General features: G+C 44.0%; 1 protein-coding gene across 1 annotated transcript in view; it reads left to right on the top strand.

Annotated features, from left to right (window-relative positions):
• The window catches only part of FLI1 (Fli-1 proto-oncogene, ETS transcription factor), a 135,529-nt gene that overhangs the window by 74,232 nt on the left and 40,231 nt on the right, over positions 1-21,066 (top strand). The window contains exon 5 of the mRNA XM_082273547.1: positions 11,325-11,393. Within this exon, the coding sequence (XP_082129673.1) occupies positions 11,325-11,393 (69 nt within the window). The remainder of the gene's footprint in view (positions 1-11,324; positions 11,394-21,066) is intronic.

Genomic DNA, 21,066 nt, shown 5'->3' with positions numbered 1-21,066 from the left:
CAGCCCAGGAGCAAGCCCACACACGTGCCTCCATAAAAAGCTCCTCTTTATGGGGAGGAAGGAGGAGCCAGGAGTGCCGACAGGGTACCCAAGAAGAGGAGGATCAGGGCTGCTCTATGCAAAATCATTTCACAGAGCAGAGAAGTATAACATGTTTGGATTTTTTTTTTTTAATAAATTAAGAAAAAAGCTCTAATATAGCTTTACTTACTCCTCCCGGGACTGGACCTTCTGCTTCGGATGGTGGGTCAGAGGTCACCTGAAGTATGATAGTTGCTGCCCTTTGACAACTGACAAAATACATTGCACACTCTGGCTGGGAAACTGATAAATGCTGGGTCAGGCTCAGACAGAGTAAGTAGAGCAATAGAAGAGAGTACATGTGTAGTACATGTTACATGAGCAAGCAGGCAAAATTGTTATCATTTATGGCTTCATTTAAACATGCAGCTGGGGGTAGCAAAAATGCATAGTTGAGCAGCGCTTCTGTCACCCACCAACCACCCCCGTCCTAAAGTCATTCTCGAGGCAGAAGTTTTTTTTTACTTTAATGCATTCTACATTCTGCATGCATTCCGTCCCCCCTCTCCCCCCCCCCCCAGCTCTCCCTTATACTTACCTGAACCGGATCTCAACCCAGCGATGTGAACAAGAGCAGTGTCTGCTCTCTCCCTCCTCATTGGATCAGAGAGAGCAGCAGTAGCCATTGGCACCTGTTGCACTCAATCACAGCCAGTGAAGGTCCCTCTGTCTGTGTCAATAGACACAGACAGTGAAGCATTGAATGAACCAGCATGAGTGCCCCCACAGCAAGTGTATTGCTATGGGGGGAACTCAGCGGGGGGTAAAAGCCAGAACCGCTGGCGGAGGACCAGAGAAGCGGAGGATCAGGGCTGCTCTTTGCAAAGCCACTGCACAGAGCAGGTAAAAATAACTTGTTTGTTATTTTAAAACAAAAAATTACATTTGCTGAGGTTGTGATGCCTAATTTCGCACCCGTGGCAAAGTTTACCCGATATGTACTGGATTGTGGGTGGCAAGTCCATCAAACACTATTCATTTAAGCAAATGGGAAAGCACCGCAAATGACCCACATCTGCATGCAATGCACATGGTTGCGGCACGTTTGTTGGCAAAAATGGGGTTAAAAGAGGCAGTTAGGAGGCATCGCATAGCTACCAGTAGCCTCTATAGTGCAATGTGAATACAGATCGGGCTTCAGAGTAAAGGGAGACACAATCTACCCTAAGAGTGAGCCACATGATGATCCTCAGGGCAGCATAGAAACAAGTGTGCCATTTAATCTTTCAAAAAGCTGGATAGAGAGGTTGTCATCTCATGTCTGTATCTCACCTGAAACTTTAAACTTCTTCCACCATAAGACCCAGACTTGGCTGAACATAAACAGAGCAAGACTTAGGCCCCTTTCACACTTGTGTGACTTGCCCTGACGATTTGGGACTGAAAAATCACATGACAAGTTGTTCTCCATTATTTCCAATGAGTACCATTCATATCTGTGCGACTTGAAGTCACACCTACTTCAAAGTAGTCCCTGCACTATTTTGGCCCGATTTTGATGCATTTTGAGGTCCAAAGACATAGGCATTGCTTCAAGCCCAGTCAAAATCACATCAAAATCACGTCAAAATCGCGGCAACAAAATCGCAGCAAAAGCGCTGTAAAATCATGCGACTTTTAAGTTGCACAAGTGTGAAAGGGGCCTTAAAAGTTATTGTAAAGGATCACCTTGTAAAACAACTAATTCAGTTTAAAATTGTAATGAAAGGCAAAATATTTGTGTATAGATATTGAAAATAGCTTCCCCCCCCCCTTTTTTTTTTTTTTTTTAAAAGTGATTTCACATTTCGTGCCAGGACAAGTTTGATCATTGGAGGAGAGCAGGCTGAGTTGCCAGCATAGCTAAGAAACTGACCAGGGGAGGACTGGGAAGGGGGGCAGGTGGCAACTGCCCCCTGGGCCGCCCTGATGCCGGGTAAAAAGGCCAAACTCAGGGCTGGATAAATGTAGAGGCCAGACACTGTATACAGTTGCCGGTCGCCACTACACAATGTTATATTTACAGAGCTGCAGCGGAGCGTTATGAGTGTGCAGAGTACGTTCCTGCACCCGGCCTGCAGCCGATAGGAGCTTTCTAGGCCCTGCCTGGCGTCATGTATTTTTGTTAAGCCCCCGTTCACACTGGGGCGACCTGTGAGGCGACCTGGTCGCCTCACAGGTCGCCGCAGGTCGCCTCCCATAGGGAAGCTGCGGACCCGTTCTGATAGGAGCGACACAAGTCGCTCCGACTCAGAAAAAGGGTCCGGAGCTTCTTTGGGGCGACCAGGAGGCGACCGCCATAGACTTCAATGTTATGAAGTCCGAGGCGGCCGCTCCGCGGTGCGAAGTAGCGTCGCCCCAGTGTGAACGGGGGCTTAACCTCCTTTGTTGCTATGAACATTGAATTATGTTACCACATTGCATCATGTTTTTTATCTGGCTTCATAACATCAATATCCGTTATAAAACCAGGTGGGCACGAATGGTGAGCAGATTGGATGGTTCAATGGGCCACTTAATTGAACTTGCCCCCCAGGCCTAAGGCTGCCAGCCCTCCCGTGAAACTGACCATGGTTAGCTCACCTGCTTAAGGTGGTCAGTTTTTAACAGGAAAGCAGGGGGACTGTCAGGAACACCGGAGATTTCACACAAAGGAAGGAACACAAAGAGAACAGGATGCTTTCTCATACAAGTACATGGTACAGCTGGCAAAGATCAGTAGTTTGAAAAGCTGGGGTGAAAAACACTTTAATCATAATAGTTCATTGGTGTTCGTTAGATGGTAAGCAAGGACCAATCGCATCCTGTGTCCCCGGCTGTGACCGCTAAGCCTGTTATTAGTTGGGTGGTGAATAGATTATGGTGTCAGGTGTAGAACATGCACTGCCCTATACTGCAGTAGCGCAATTTAGGATTATGGGACACTATAGCAAAATTTCTATGGGGCCCTCCGGCTACCTCCCTACTGTCAATTATTTTTTATAAACCATGCCTATATGGGGAGAGTTAGCAGGAGAGCTGTCAGCTCATTACAAAGCAGCAAAGCTATGGATTGGAAGAAGGGGATATCAGTCTATGGAATTTACTGTTAACAATTATTTTCCCGTAACTACTCAGTAGCCCCCAAGTATTTTTCAGCATCTCCCATCTCAGGGCCCCAGTGCAAATTCATATCCCTTCCACCACTACAAGCAAGTACTGAAAGAAGCGGTGTAATATTTTGTAAAAAGAAAAAGTAGCAATAATATGAGCCATCACAATATTGTATATTAAGACATAATTGTTAGAACTCCCGCACAGAATTAGTTTATATTCACACCTGAACTTTCTGAATCGCAGACAGAATCAAACGATTCTGCCAATGATCCGGAATCGCAGCAAAATGCACGCGTTTGTGATGCCATTATCTTTCAATGGCACCTCAAAAGCAGTGCGATTTTGCTGCGATAGTTACACAACAAATCGCAACAAAAGTCGTGGGACGCTTCGCCCCCAAAAGAGCTTCTTTTGGACAACACGCAACCTGCGATTTTGTTTGCCCGATTTGTCATGTGACAATCGCAGCAAAATTTCACTGCATTTAGGGCAGCCTTTTTCAACCAGGGTGCCCAGGCACCCTGGGGTGCCTTGAGGTTTCTTTAGGGGTGCCTTGGCAAAATGCCTAAAAATTGCTCAAAAATTGTATACAAGCCGGCATGTGGGGGAAGGCTGCCTATTAGTTACTCCAAGTCACAGGTTTTCATTGTGCACCATGACATCCTTCTAGCTGCCGGCAACCTAACAGCATCATCAGTTGATGAGGAGGATGTCAGTCGCCTGCATAGCATCTTGTTTGACCCTCCCCTGCCTCTGTCCTTCAGCATTGGCGCCACATTATCTGAGCGATGGAGAAAAACAGAGAGAGAAGAGAAACATTGGAATACTAGTCTGCAAAAGTGTATTTGCTTTGGAAGAATAAATCACCTCTTATGCTCCGTACACACGCATCGATTATTGGCCGGGAATTTTCAGCCAACGTCCGATCGGCCGATTTTCGGCTTGTTAGTAGGATTTCTCTGACAACCGACTCCGACTTTTCGGCCAAAAAAAATGTGGTGCGCATGCTATAAAATTTTTGTTGGCCAACAACACAACGGCCGATTTTCCGTCAGTCAGTCCAGATTTCGGCAGACAAAAATCTGATGAGCAAGACTGGGCATGCTCAGAGAAGAAAAAACACACGGAAAGTAAACCAACACATGACATCACTTCTGAAGTAGATTTTTGTTGGCCGAGAAAATTTGTGTGCAGTCTAGGCACATTCCAACCAACAAAACACCACTCTGGACAAAAGTTGGACGATCGGTCGGCCGATAATCGCTGCGTGTGTACGAGGCATAACCTTGGGTGTCCTACTTGGACTTGTGGATGTTGCTGCATTATGTAAAACTATTGGAATACATTTTATATTTTAAAATGGGGTGCCTCGAGACTGTCCATCATTTCTAACGGTGCCTTGACTGAAAAAAGGTTGAGAAACACTGGTTTATGGTGTCATTAAGAAATAATGGCATCACAAATGCGCCTCGCATTTTGCCGCAATTCTGATTCGTGGTCAGAATCGCTGGGATTCGGTTTGCGATTCAGAACGCCCAGGTGTGAATGGAGCCTTAGGCCTCATGCACACAGGACATTTTTGCAAGCTCTCCTAAAAGTTTTTCCACCTGGCAGCAGCATTTTGGCAGACATAACACCTTTAGTGTGTCTAAGGCGCATTTACAGGTGCCAAGCCTTTGGGTGTTAATTCATTTCTTTGGCCACAATAATAATGTATTCTGGCTCTTGAACATAATTAAGTTAAACACGCTTTAGTGTTAACAAAAACGATTAGACCCGTTAACACATGTTTACAAGCGTCAAGCGTTTTTTCTGCCAAAACACCACTACTCCTTGACGAACTGGCAGCAGAGAGAAGATGCTGTCACAGAGTAGGGAGTGTTGGAGTTGAGTATATAGGAGCATGCTACATGTTACACCCTAAATATGCATGCAAGGTGTAACATTCTCCTAAAGGTAAACTTATCCTTTAGAATCGGTTCACACTATGGCAACACGACTTCGGGGCGACTTGAACAAAATCGCCGTGCACCGCGACTTCGGCGTGGCTTGCACTGACTTCACATAATGGAAGTCAATGCAAGTCGCTCCGACTTCAGCCAAAAGTAGTGTAGGAACCTTTTTCTAAGACTTGAGTCGCTCCTATTAGAACGGTTCCCATTGCACAGAATGGAGCACGACTTGTCAGGCGACCAAGTCGCCTGACAAGTCGGAGTAGTGTGAACCGGCACTTAAGAGTGGAGTGTTGTGCTTGCTGGCTCTTTAAATAAATAAAACACTGGAAAATGCGCATATATTACAGACGTGTACCGCATTTTCTTTTTTCTTTGTTTTGCCCAAACTTTTACTTAAAAAGTCCTTTTTATTAAATGAAATATACACTTTAGTCCCTGCATAACACAATAATTCATTGTATTGCAAACCGACTTATTGAATAAAACTGCGTCGGATGCAAAGTATAGTCCCCAAAAAACCAATCAAAATGTATTTTGTAGCAGAAAGCGAAATCTGGTTGGATGCTCTAGGTTGCTGCAATCTGAACATAGCAACTCACTCCTTCAACTGTTTATTTTGGATGGATTGCTTGATATACTGTAATGCTTAAAGTAGAACAATGGGCAAAATGATTATTTTCATTTTTGATAGAGCAAGAGAAGGTTATAACCCCTGTCAGATATTTTTTTTCTCAATGATAATGGTAAACAGGACAAATAGAGAGGGTGAATCTCCATAACAGAGTCAGAGATAAAAACCTGACAGTTGTTCTAATCCATCTTTACTCTATCCAAAATTAAAAAAAAAAGTCTTATACTTAAACAGCAAAATATAATATACAAAACAGGCTGGATACTTTGGACAGCAATTGTTACGGAAGAGTTTCGATTTTCCAAGCAGCTTACAATAAGTGTTACAATCACATTGGTCCTCACGCTCCCACTGTGTAGTACAGGAGCCGTTCTAATAGGAGCGACACAAGTCGCTCCGACTTAGAAAAAGGGTCCTGTACTACTCTGGGGCGACCTGGAGTCGACTTGCATAGACATTCATGTTATGAAGTCCGTGCAAGTCGCGCTGCACGCGACTTCACAGGTCGCCCCCTAAGTCGGAGCGACCTAATGTGAATGGGGGCTAAGTGCATCTGGGAGTTATTTTTTTATCAAGAAAGCAGGATATACTTGGTATCCAGTGAAAACATGTTTCTAGCCTATCACCCTAGGTTATACTGATACTATGGACAAAAAGGGTGGGGAGTGGAGGGACAGAGAAATCCCCCCAGGAATGGTTGCAATGAGAGGCTCACTGGGATTACGGTGCACACAGAGTAACTTTATTAGTGAAGATGTACATACAAGAATAAAATAAATAATCAATCAGTAAAACAAGTGTGGGGGTTCATCAGGGGAACTAATTGACTCTGTGGACCCCTATGGGTGTCAAGATCGTATAGACAGCAAATAGAACGATCGGGGAAGCAGAGATAAGACCACAACAAAAGAACACCCCGATCCCTGTTGACCTGCCCTTCAATCCCATTTCAAGTGTAAATTCTAACCCAGTCCCTTCTCTGGCACCCTCTACCAATTCCAAAGACCAAAAAGTGATTAACCTGTCTGACTTCCCCCTAGACCAGAGACATATTGATCTACTGGAGAAGGGACTCTCTTTCTCACCAGCGAACAATATGGACCACTTCGAAGTATACAAAGACCTTTGTCTTTTCCTAAGGAAAATCTACTATAGACTACTTCACTCAACAGATGTAACCACCAACAGTGACCAACAGGAGCGAGAACCAAATGACCAAGAGGCCATTGAAATTTTGACATCATTACTTGATGAAAATGAGTCCAGCGATGATGAACCCCTAGATGTAGTTCCAGATATTAGGAAGGCCAACATTTATATACGGTCCACCACAATGCCCAAGTTTAGAAATAACAAGTGGCTAAATGTCTTTGCTACACTTGTTGAAGAAGACCTGAAAAAGATCTGCTGGGAATGGTCTTTTCCTGACAACCTCACTTGTGATGAGAGATCTGCTCTAAAAGAGATTAAGGAAGCCAAGGGACTAGTAATCAAAAAGAGTGACAAGGGCGGTAATGTGGTCCTGATCTCCGAGGCTTCCTATGAAAAGGAAGCAAACAGACTTTTATCAGACCAATCAACCTATAAAAAACTCAGGGAGACCCCCTTCCCCAAAGTTCAGATTGAACTGAATGAAAAACTTAGGTATGCTAGAGAGGCATGCCTTATTACAAGTAAGGAGCTAAAATTTCTTAAGGTCTCTGACTACAACACCCCCACTTTCTATATAATTCCAAAAATTCATAAGAACTTACAGGACCCCCCTGGGAGACCTATAGTCTCAGCAGTGGGGGGCCCCTTGGAGAAAGTAGGGAAATATCTTGACTGCCTCATTAAGGAGTTAGTCTGTGACCTACCTTCTTATGTTAGGGATACAGGTGACGTGTTGAACAAAACCAGGGACCTACATTTTGAAGAGGAAGTCATCCTGGTAGGAATAGACGTGGAGTCCCTATACACTTCCATCCCGAATGCCTGGGGCATGTTAGCCACCCATCATTTTCTTGAGAAAAAATTCCCCTACTGTGCAGCACAAAACGAATTCCTTGTGGACATCCTGGATTTCGCACTGTCCCACAATTTCTTTCAGTTTGCTGGTAAATATTACCAACAAATCAGAGGCACAGCCATGGGGGCACCCTGGGCCCCCTCATATGCATGTCTGCACTTGGGGTTTTGGGAGGAGGAAACGGTTTATGCCTCGTCTATGTACCAGAGCCATGCACTCACATGGCTTAGGTACATAGACGATGTGCTACTGGTCTGGAAGGGCACAGTCAATCACCTCCAGGAATTCATGATTGAATTTAATAATAATCCCCGAAATATCCACTTAACCTACACTTGGAATAAGAAATGTATCTCATTTCTTGACCTAAAAATAAATCTGGAAAACGGAAGATTAGTCACCTCCACCTTCAGGAAACAAACGGCTGCAAATACTCTTCTCAGAGCCGATAGTTTACATCCTATCGCCCTGAAGAAAGGTATCCCTGTTGGTCAATTCATTAGACTAAAACGTAACTGCACTAAATACAGTAAATACGTTCAAGAGGCAAAAGAACTCTACCAACACTTCAGAGAACGTGGATACTCCCACCGTACTCTCCGGAGAGCCAAAAAACAAGCAGGCCAAAGAACACGTGACCAACTTCTTACATCTAACCCCAGAACTAATGAGCAAACGTTGGCACCACCAAGACTAATAACCACATATGGTACCCAATGGGGTGAGGTACGCAACGTTCTAGAACGACACTGGCACGTGCTACAAAATACGGAGAGACTGAAAAAGATTGTGGGTCCAAGACCACTCCTGGTAGCCAAGAGAGCTAAAAACCTGAGTGACCACCTGGTACACTCAGAGTTCACTAAAACTCAATCTCATGATAACTGGTTATCAGATCTACCTAAATTTAAGGGTATGTACCCATGCGGACATTGCCACATATGCAAATACGTGGAAAAAAGCTCAGTCTTCTTTGACTCAACAGGAAGGAAAAAATTCAAGATAACCTCCTTCATCAACTGCAGTACCTCGAAACTCCTATACCAAATCACATGCCCGTGTGGCAAACACTATATAGGCAAAACTAAGAGAACTTTAAGAATTAGGATAGGGGAACACCTAAAAAGCATAAGGCTAAAGGAGGACACTCCCCTCGCACAACATTTCCAGGAATTTCACGGAGGGAATACGAGGGGCATGAAAGTCAAGGGAATCTGGGCCCTCAATATCTCACCCCGGAGGGGGGACTTTGACAAGGTACTCCTTAGAGAGGAAAAAGCCTGGATCTTTCGGCTTTCCACACTCACGCCATATGGACTTAATACTGAGCTAAGCCTTAAGATCTTTCTGGACCCCTAAACATGACCTCCACCCACCATATCTTCACAATTGAGCCAAGGGCCCTTCAATAAATCCGATTAAAAATCTCCCCCCATTTTAGTTCTCTTCTGTTCCTTTTTTCCTTTCCTCCCCCCCCCCCCCTAGCTAAGGGATATGCCCTAATCTCCACCTACTTTCCATGATTTCTGTGCCCCTTGGAAATATACCTATGATATAACTATATTTTCATCTTCCCAATGAACCATAGAGCAGAGTGCTTAGTCTTACACCCTAAAAAGATGGCCATGCTCTGCACCTGAGTTGTAACCCAGTATATGCCGGTCTATTTATGGGGTTATGTTCTCATTTATTTTTTCCGTTTTATTTCTACAATGTATGGTCCATCTTTACTTCAGCTATTACCAAGCAGGAGCTAAAGTTACATAGACCTTGGCCCAGTGACATGAGAACTTTGCTTGTCCTTTTCCCCCCCCCCTTCTCGCAAGGTAATGGGGGAGGTACCCCCTTCCCCTCTTTTACTACTTGTTATCGCCAGGTTTTTACATGGTCGCATCTGGCCGACATCGGGAACGGAACTTGCAATATATCACAATGATAATGCAGTGACAGTACTACATCTTTACCACAAGATGGCCCCAGTCTGAAAGTCTCCGGGAGCACCTAATTGTTGATTGGGATTCCTACGGACACAGCCTATAAAAATGTACCCCGGAGAACGTGATGACGTCCTGAGGAAGCGTGCGTAAGCACGCGAAACGCGTCGACATCACACGTTGACGCCCCGCCCACCCTTCGTCCCTGCAGAGATCTATACTGACTGGCGGCTAACTCTTCACCGCGACCCGGAAGCAGCTCCAGGATCCCGCCCGGATACAGAATCGAGCTGGCCCCTACAGCCCTTTTGACGGTGAAGACTTTAACGTCTATGGCAACAACAAGTCCAACGGACCACTGGACAACTCATCACTGAACGTATGTTCTTCTTGACACTGACCTGAGTGCGGGGTTCGGCACGGACATCCCTGAATCCACGGATGAGTACGGGTGATCCCTGGTAAGACCTATATTTACCCTTACACACATCCATACTTGGATCCCTTATTGAGCAAGGTCGCTACACCATATCCCCGGAACCTCTAGCAACCCCAGCCAATGGTCGGATCGGGACTCCCCCCGATACAGATTGACTTCAATGCTTTCCCCCATTGTTCCAGTTTTGCCATACCCTGGATAACCAGTCAGTAGGAATAGATCTTTGGCGATCAGCCATTACTTGGAACTAGTTTATAGTTCCCTTTTTTGCCCTACACGGGGGATCCCACTTTGGAAACCTACCCCCCTCCCACTGCTGTTTAAGCTGTATGGCTGTTTAAGCCAGGATCCCTCCAACACACTACACCATATACCACCATTTGCTGTTTAAGCATTTTGGCTGTTCAGCCACGATCCCTCCGGCACCGGTAGCCATGAACTGCCCCATGGGGGCCCGGCTTTCCTTGGAGGTTTCTGGCTATACAATGAAACTCATATTATAGGAATTTTGCCCTTGTTGTATGTCATGTTATGAGACTAAGTTGCCGCACTTTGCCCTCTGTCTGTGATGTATTGATTACACTTGATGTCATTTAGTCACTCTTTAAATGACCTCTTTAAAATACTTCTCACTTTTCTTGGGCATACCCAGGCGCCTTCTCCATAGGGCTCCTTATGAGTCTTCCTTTTGGCCATAAGCACAGTTGCTCGGGCTTTTAGAGTGATTTACAGGTCGGCTTGCCCCGACTTATCACACCAAGCTCGTCCTAAACAGTGCTATTTTGGGATTGGATGGGCGGGGACCTACACGTGTTCTATTTGCTGTCTATACGATCTTGACACCCATAGGGGTCCACAGAGTCAATTAGTTCCCCTGATGAACCCCCACACTTGTTTTACTGATTGATTATTTATTTTATTCTTGTATGTACATCTTCACTAATAAAGTTACTCTGTGTGCACCGTAATCCCAGTGAGCCTCTCATTGCAACCATTCCTGGGGGGATTTCTCTGTCCCTCCACTCCCCACCCTTTTTGTCAATGCTTTCTAGGTTGCGCTAGGTTCCCGGTCCCACCTGACCGTGTGGCACGTGTCCATTTTGATTCTCGCCGACCAATTTAGTCTGGCTTGAGAACACCTTCTTGGCTACTCAGTTTTTTACATGTCTTTTATACTGATACTATGACCTTCTACTTCCAGGTAGCTCTTCACTGGCGTACAATGCACCTTCACACACAGAGCAATCATCAAGAGGGACCCCCAAAGAAGGTCAGTATATTATCTTTAATTTTATGTGTTTTATTTCTGAGATGAATACTTGGGATGTATTTTGGAGAAATCTATATAGACCTCACATATCTTCTTCTGACTTACCAACAGTTTGGGAGTCATGTCAGTTGCGTGATTCTGCATATAGTATACCTAGTAGTAGTTGGTCACATTCAGCTAGACATGTTCTGTAATGTTGATGGTGTTTCAAAAGCTTATCCAAACTAAATTCTAATAATTGTCCGGTTCTAATAAGTGTCAGGTAGCACAGTTCTCTGTACAGCGCAGCGCTGCAGAATATGTCAGAGCCATGTATGTTGTAAATGTATAATAAATAGTGTGTGAGTATGGAGGGGCATTAGAGTGCAAGCTCATCTGGTGCAGAGACTGAAGCTCAATGTTCTCTGTACAGTACTGCAGATCATGTTGGATTCATATATGTTTATAGTAATAATGTGTGACTGTGCGGGTGACAGTGTGTAAGCTCTTCTGGTGCAGACACTGCCGAGACTGGCTCGGTGTTCCCCGTATAGGTCTGTAATGTTTCTTATTTATGCAGGTCATTGTATATCTAGTAGTAGTTGGTCACATTCAACTGGACTTGTTCTGTAATGCTGGAGACATTTCGTAGCTTCTACGGCTGAAATACGCCTGAATTTATATCCACACAGGTAGCACAGACACCTTAATCCATCATCCATCAAGGCTGATGTTGATTGTCCAGGAGTAGGATGAGAAACGTGAAAGTTCTTGCCCTATAATCCTAGTCTTGGTATAAGAAAGTCTGCATAGGGTTTGTTAAAGCAATTTTTATTTTAATGACAAACATGTTTATACAATGGGTTTGCACAGAACAGCCCCGATCCTCCTTTCTCAGGTCACCCAGTAGCGTTCTGGGTCCCCATTGCAAGCCGCTCACTATGTGTGCTCACTCCCGAGCTTCACTCTCTGCATCCATAAGACACAGAGCATGGCTCACCCCCACCCCCTCCTCACTGGCTGTGATTGACAGCAGAGGGAGCAAATGGTAATAGCAAGAGACTCGTGAGCCCGCTGGATTGGTATCAGGCTTAGGTAAGTATTAGGAGGGGTCTTAGGGGGGGCTGCACACTGAAGGTTTTTTCAGTAAAAGTCATGGTAAAAAAAAAAAACTTTCAGCCATTAGAACCATTTCAGTCATTTGATTTACAGTACATGGCTGAAGGTCTATAAATCTTTTTTGGACATCAGATTTTATTGTGTATCCATTTAGTGTATTAAGTATATTTTTTTGTGCATTAATATGGTGTAGGAGTCAAAGATAGTTGACACTTGCTTTCATTTTTTTCAGTTGGCACCTGCATCCAAGGCTCTTTTTTTACTTTACATGGATTAGCAGTTACATTTGATACATTTGTTACTGATTTATATTAAAACTAAGCATTTTTGGGAGTTTATGCCATGCTATCAATCAGCAGACTATATCCTGTCCCCATAGTGTTTAGCAATAGCAGAAAATGTAGGAGGAAGTGGAAGGGGAGTGTCATTTACCACTGTGTATGCGCTCACATGTGGAACTCTAAACTCACGTGGGCTGCACAGATAAGAAAAAAGGAGGAAATTAAGAGTTTGGAAGGGAACTGAAACTGGAGCATGCACAGTAGATGACAAAAGCTGGTCCACACATTCTCAGGCTGCTACGTGGGAGGGAGAGCTGAAGGCAGGATCAACCAGATATATTTCACTCTACACAGAATGCTTTATTGGCTTTGTGAGTATGCAGACTCTGTTATGCAACATGTATTGAGAGTTATCAACTGCGCTAGAAAATAGCGGTGGTTTACGTATGGCAATCTAGTGAGTTGTACATCATGATCAATGAATGAAAGTGGCAGTTATAATGGGGGGGCACATTCACCATCCACATTTACCGCAGAATTTTGCAAACACATGTCAATGTGTGCACTACAGTGCAGTGTGTTGTGGTGTCAGTGTGTTTTTTTTTTTTTTTACCACTTCAGCTCCGGAAAGTTTTACCCCCTTAATGACCAGGCCATTTTATTGCTATTCGGCACTGTGTTACTTTAATGAAAAATTGCGCAGTCATGCGACGCTGTACCCAAATACAATTGATGTCCTTTTTTCCCACAAAAAGAGCTTTCTTTTGGTGGTATTTGATCACCTCTGCGGTTTTTAGATTTTGCGCTATAAACAAATAAAGAGCAACAATTTTGAAAAAAAACAAAAAAAACAAAACACAATATTTTTTACTTTCTGCTATAAAACATTCCCAAAAAAATTATAAAAATCTATTTTTTTATCAGTTTAGGCCAATTTGTATTCTGCTACATATTTTTGGTAAAAAAAAAATCCCAAAAAGAGTATTGGGCTAACAATACTCCAGAACTGAGTGGTGCTCACACATCCTTATGAATGTGCCACTCAGTTCTGGATGATTGCCTGCCTCCCAGTGTCATTGGAAGAAAGAGATGAACTACTGATGATATTATCAGACAGGCAAGAGGATTACAGGAAATATTTCTTGGGTTTAAAAAAAAAAAGATAATACTGGGGAAGGGGCTTCTGGATTTGAGGGGTCCAGGTTATATGCCTGAATTTTCATTTTGCTTGGATATTTATTCCTGTCTGTGACCCTGTTGGGGAGATTTTCTCTCAATCCCTGTACCTATGACAACTGTGTATTTGAAATAGGCAGTGCAGTTTTCACTAGGAAAGAAAGGCGCATTTGGAATTAAAAATATTTTCATAAATTCTGACTCTTTCTACTTTACCAAAAATGTATTTCTGTATTTGCCAGAGTGCTATTTGTAGAAATGTCCTATAAACTTCTGCCAAAAAAAAAAAAAAAAAGAGGACATTCCAAAACAGAGACACAGACAGTATCAAAAACAGAGGATAACCCTTCAACACTCTTTCCACAACAAAATAAAATGTTTTAACTGAAAACATTATTAACACCTAAAGAATACAATATTTTTGCTTGATTGGGGTCTTCTAAAGTTCACAAACACGATAAGGTCACAAATTCTTGCTATAAAATTCCCCTGCTGTCTATAATAAATTTACCAGGGTTGTACACTCATACAAATTCACAGCAAGTCCTGGGCTAAGAGAAGTTTGGATCCCCCATTAATCTCTTACTGGTCCAGGCACCCTGCACTTATGCACAGCTCAGAGACATCCTGCAATTCTTATTGGTGGAGAAGCAACCTGCAGTTACTACCAGCCCAAAGTCTCCCTGGACTTCTTAGCACAGAGGCATTTTAAAATGTTCCCTGGTCCAGGGGCATTCTGCACTTCTTACAAGCCCAGAGGCAATATACATTTCTTACTTTCCTGGACTTCTCCCTGGCCCACAAGCATGCTTCACTTCTCAATGGTCTGCATTGCTTTCTAGCCCAGAGGCATACTGCACGTCTCACCAGCCCAGAGGCATCCTACACTTCTCCCTGGCACATCTCTTAGGCCAAGAGGCATCCTGTACCTCTCCCTTGCCCAGAGGCATCCTGCATTTCTCTCCCTGGCCCAGAGGCATCCTGCACTTCTCTACCTGGCCCAGAGGCATCCTGCACTTCTCTACCCGGCCCAGAGGCATCCTGCACTTCTCTACCCGGCCCAGAGGCATCCTGCACTTCTCTCCCTGGCCCAGAGGCATCCTGCACTTCTCTCCCTGGCCCAGAGGCATCCTGCACTTCTCTCCCTGGCCCAGAGGCATCCTGCACTTCTCTCCCTGGCCCAGAGGCATCCTGCACTTCTCTCCCTGGCCCAGAGGCATCCTGCACTTCTCTCCCTGGCCCAGAGGCATCCTGCACTTCTCTCCCTGGTTCAGAGGCATCCTGCACTTCTCTCCCTGGCCCAGAGGCATCCTGCACTTCTCTCCCTGGCCCAGAGGCATCCTGCACTTCTCTCCCTGGCCCAGAGGCATTTCGTTCCTGACCCAGAAGCATCATCCATTTCTCTGTAGCCCAGAGGAATCATGCACTCCCCAAATTCCAATTGTATATATAGTTCTGCTCAGTTAAGGTGTTTAAAGAAAACAAGTGCCCAGGAGGCACTTTCTTTTTATTTATATGGAGTTCCCCTTTAGATTTGTAAGGTTGGAACGTCGCTAGGGACAGTTTACTTACTGCATGCATAGCGTAATGCCATCTTTGATGGATCTGTGCAGCTTTGTTTGCAGAGGTAACATGCTTCTCTGGAGGGGAGCATAGACTTGTGGCTGGGGGAAGATACAGTGATATTACAAGATTTCTGGTTCTGTGGGGGTACACAGAGCGCTGTCGATTCCCCAGGGGGACCACAGAACTGCTTTAATAGCATTAGCCAGGTCTAGAAAACAACAGCACCTCCAAATGTGCCCGCTAAAAAAATAAACTTCTATTAAATTGCAGAATACGAGATTTATCTCAAAAATAAAAAGTTGTGATAATCAGAAAAATCTGCAACAGTTAGAACTGTAAGCAAGAGATGGACTTTCTATATACACATCACATACTGTATTATCCAGGGAAGGTCATTGAAAAGGAAAGGACAACTGCTGAAAGAGGGCAATACACAGTACTGGTGGCCATGCAGGAACTTGTATTTCCAAAATACTTAGATGGCTCTATGTTAAATACAACGGTATTTAATATCAAATAATGCCGTAAATGTACTGTCGGCGATCAGCAAGCGGCTAAACCCAAAACCAAAAAAATTTATATATTGCAGCTTATCAATCTGATGTGTTTTTGTACTTTCTCCCTCTGCTTTACTACAGGGGACTGTACTGTCAAAGTGCATTAATGGCTACTATGCTAGGCCTAGACCGACAAGATGCACACGTTGTGTAAAAATGAAAGAAAGGGTAGAAAAGATCAAAAGGGATTTGCAGGATGGTTATGCTGGAGAGCCAGTCCTTTATGTTGTTCTTCTGCCAGCTATCGATGGGGCCCTTTAAGAAACTGTGGTGCACTTAAGGACTGTTTTAGTAAACCAAGATGCAGAAAAGGTGCGGGATAGATGTGGTACAGGTACAGTGTAGACGTGAGTGAAATGCAGTTACAGTTCGGTATAACTGCAGTATAGGGTTGGTATGGGTGCAGTATAGATTTAGTAGACGTGTGGTATAAGGCTCGTATAGATGCAGAATGGTGTCATGCTCTTAGTACCTCAGTCTCTGCTAGCAGTTTCAATAATGGGCAGATACCCTCTCACCAGTTCCCCCGAATGTTGCAGTGATCACTTGCTGTAGAAGCGGGCCCTTCCTTGGTCTCTCCTGTGATGTGTGCAGTGCTGCGCTACTCCCGAGTGTCCCCACTATCAGTCTTGCAACCTCACTGGCAAGTGAATACTCGGATAGGGGTGCTCTCTCTCCCTCTCCTTGGCTCTAAAACCCAGAACTTTCCCGGGCAGTTTAAGAATCCTCTCTCCATTCCTCCTACCTGTACAGTGTCAATTAGGATCTGTAGTCCAAAGTTTATGGGTGCCACTATATGGCTGCCGTCCCAAACCACAACTCCCAGGATTCTCAGCATTCTGCATAGGATTTGCTTTGCTTTCGCTCACCCACTGCTGGACAGAGTAGAATGATGCAGCATAACATCAGTATATCAGTAAAAAGTAAAACTAAACTGATTGTAAAAGGGGAAATGTCTCCTTGTAAAAGGGGAAATGTCTCCTTCTCCATGTTTCTGTAGTTCAGCACCTTGCTGCATACATTATAAAATGATAAGTACCACTTTCAGTGTTCAATGGTTTGCCTCAACCTTTAACTACTACATCTGCAGAACCGTTTATTCTGTTGAAAAACAATAGATTTACTGGCTGTATCACCAGGGTAAAATAAAAGAAAGTAAGTCTTAAAAAAAGAAAAAAAAAAAAAAAAAAAGGCAGCTAACACATCCAAGAATTGGTAAGCTACAGTATAATAAATGTTTGCTTTTGGGTTTAATATCGCTTTAAGTACCGTATTTATCGGCGTATAACACGCACTTTTTCCTCCTAAAAATGGAGGAAAAAGCAGCAGTGCGTGTTATACGCCGATATTTAAAAAAAAACGGCCAGGAAGCATTGCTGAGAGCAGAAGGGGCGGGCCGAGCCGAGAAGAGAGAACGAGCGAGCGCAGTCATCGGAAGTCCCGCCTATGACAGACGTCACACGGCAGAGGAGGCGGAACTTCCGATGACTGCGCTCGCTCGTTCTCTCTTCTTCTCGGCTCGGCCCGCCCCCTTCTGCTGTTATGACAGCTCGTCCTTCCTTCTCGGCCCGGCCCGCCCCTTCTGCTCTCGGCGCTGCTTCCCGGTCTTTTTTAAAAACAAATGAGGTCAGTTCCAATGGCGCTTGCGAGGCTGCTTATTTGGACATTGCGCTTGCGAGGCTGCTTATATGGACACTTGGTGGGCTGCATGTATGGACACTTGGTGGGCTGCATGTATGGACACTGCTGGTGGGCTGCATGTATGGACACTGCTGGTGGGCTGCATGTATGGACACTGCTGGTGGGCTGCATGTATGGACACTGCTGGTGGGCTGCATGTATGGACACTGCTGGTGGGCTGCATTCATTGACACTGCTGGTGGGCTGCATTCATTGACACTGCTGGTGGGCTGCATATATTGAGGCTGGATATATGGACACTGCTGGTGGGCTACATTTATGGACACTGCTGGTGGGCTGCATATATGGACACTGCTGATGAGGATGCATTCATGGGCACTGGTGAGATATCATTTGATTTAAAAAAAAAGAAAGAAAAAAACGTTCTGAGTTTATGTTAAATTTAAGCTTTTTTCCTGAAATTTCTCTCCAAATATTGGGGTGCATGTTATACGCCGGCGCGTGTTATACGCCGATAAATACGGTAATTTTGTTAAATGAATAGAAGCCACATGATACTCAGGTTTTCTCTGGCCTCTGCTGCTTTCCTTTACATAGTTTTTTAATCAATATTTTTTTTATTGAAAAAAAAAAAAAATGTGTACGACAAAACACATATACAATAAAAAAAACATCTCAATATACAAAAAAAAATACACGAAATAAAAAAAAAAAAAAATTACAGAAGCTTAACCTAACATCACATATTTAAAACACGACGCATTAATCTATTCCATCTCTCTAAAAAAAAAAAATTCCCATAAAAAATATTATTCCAACATTCCCAAGCTTGTAGCATCTTTCATCTGCTGCTTTCTGTCTGCTATTATAAAAGGTGTTTTGTGCTGGTACATAGCTTGCCAGGGTTGGCATGGCATATAAAAAGCGCCTCTACAAACTGCGCAGCTCTGTGCTACCGCTGAAGAGTATTTAATCTCACACATCACAGCCCGGCTGGATTTATTGCTGGCCGCATTGACGGATAGTTATACTTCTCTATGTTATTGGAGATTAGAGCGCGCAGACTGAAACTTTGCCTCTGTTCTCTTTCCATTACCCTGAAGTCCTGGCCTGCTAGTTAGCATTTGCCTTCCATTTCATTTGATCACAAATGTATTAGTATTGATGGTGCTGCTTCAGAACTAGGAAAGGATTTCTTAATTTGTATCCAAAGACCACAAAAAAATGATTCCTAAACAAAAAAAGCAAAAGCATGATGTAGCAACTGATTGCCAGTAGGGTGGAGCTTCCCAAAAATAACATTAATAGGGAGGGTAGAAAACAAAACATGATAAATGGGTGATCTTTAGGGGAATCTTCAAACTTATGGAAGCCAAAGTGTTAAATACTTATATTTTTCTTTCCTTGGTTTCTCAGCAATCACCCCATCAGCTACCGAAGGTTTTAAATAAAACCTTTCCATTTTTATTAAATATCTTATTTTATTTGCAGAGACATCATCACTGGGACTTTGTACTTATCTATGCAATGCAGACAGATCATGGCTGGTGAGAGAGGCCTGCAGGACACTGAACATAGCTTCCTGAAAACATCACAGCACCCCGCCTCAGTTCTCCTCTCAAGAGCCCTCAGCCCCCATGCAAGCAGTGGGCTGCCTCTTGGGAGAAGTTATGCAAATACTGTTTCCTGTGGTTTCTTACTTTTTTGATAAATGGGTACGATGTACCCAACACCCATCCACATGGGGGGGGGGGGGGGCTGAGCCCACCTTCCCAATTTTTTTTTTTTTAATTTTGGAGTGGTGTTCCCCCTAAAATCTATACCAGATCCAAAGAGCCTGGTATAGACTTTGGGAGGGACCCCCATGCCGTTTTTTTTTTTAAATTCTGTCATAGAGTTAGGGTTCCCCTTAACCACTTAAATACAGGGCACTTTTTCCTGCCCAGACCAATTTTCAGCTTTCAGTGTTCATTGGCGTCTATGGGAAATCTTGGTCTGCTTGACATGGCACTGTTCCTGAACCATAAGTGACAGGGACACCAAACTTGGGGAGCACCGAGAGGGTACCCAGGACCACAACATATCTATACATTTTAAAAGTGGGGTATGCCTGTACACTACACTGACTGCACTAAAATGACTGAACACACTATTCCCTAACTACCTGCCTAATCTCCATTGTCACACACTATACACAGCTGCCATGTAAGCAGCAGCCTTATAGAGTGTGGGGCGTGGACTTAGCCCCTGAGCCATGATTTGGCAAAGGCACTCTCCCTTTGGCCAATCATGGCGCTGACAGTACATTGTGCTGTGATTGGCCAAAGCATACAGGTCAGGTGCCCGCTTTGGCCAATCATCAGCAATCAATGCACTGCAAAAGTGCAGTGCATTATGGGGCGCTCATTGATGGGCGAACTTCCTGCGGAGCGCCCATTTGTTCGTGTGGTCAGCGAACTCATGAACCGCTGATGTTCGAGTCAAACTTCCATTCGATTCGAACACACTGCCCATCCCCACTTTAGAAGGGGGTTGGCAGTGGCGGCCCCCATGTGTCACTCAGGAAAGGTTTGCTTGAACTTGACTGGTACTTCAGCTGGATTTCCAGTACAAAGCCTCTTACATTTGGCTTTTGGGGCCTCTGTAATTTGGCTTTGTCAGTAACATTTGCATTTTCCTGCACTTGATGAATATTTATGTTAAAGTGCAGAGAAGGAGAACCAAACTGATAAGAACCATGGAGGAGTTCAGCTATAAGGAAAGATTAGATCAATTAAATGTATTCTCTCTTGTGAAGAGGAGATTAAGGGGGGATATGATCAACATGTATAAATACAAATAAGGGGTCTATATAGTCGTATGGACTTGGTGTTGAGTTATTCACATTAAAGTCATCACAGAGGACAAGGGGGCCCTCTTTATGTCTGGAGGAAAGGAGATTTAATATCCAAACACGGAAAGGCTTTTTCACAGTAAGAGCTGTGAAAATGTGGAATAGACTCAAGAGCTGGTTCTATCCAGCTCAGTAGATTGCTTTAAAAAAGGCCTGGATTCTTTCCTATATGTACATAACATAACTGAATACTAACAGTTATAGGTAAAATTGATCCAGGGATCATCCGGTTGCCTCTTGGGGGATCAGGAAGGATTTTTTTCCCCTGATGGAGCAAATTGGATCACTCTTTGGTGGTTTTGTTTGGCCTTCCTCTGGATCAACTATGAGTATGAGATTGTGTACATAGGATTATAACAAACAAAAAATAGTTTTATTTTCCACTTTTTATTGGTTGAACTAGATGGACTTTGTGGCTTTTTTTTCAACCAGACTATCTATGTAACTATGTAATTGATGCA

The sequence above is a fragment of the Pelophylax lessonae genome, assembly GCF_965119305.1.
Source record: "Pelophylax lessonae genome assembly, chromosome: 12".
Classification (NCBI taxonomy): domain Eukaryota; kingdom Metazoa; phylum Chordata; class Amphibia; order Anura; family Ranidae; genus Pelophylax; species Pelophylax lessonae.
The sequence above is the reverse complement of the archived record's forward strand: the minus strand, read 5'-3'. Positions and strand labels throughout refer to the sequence as shown.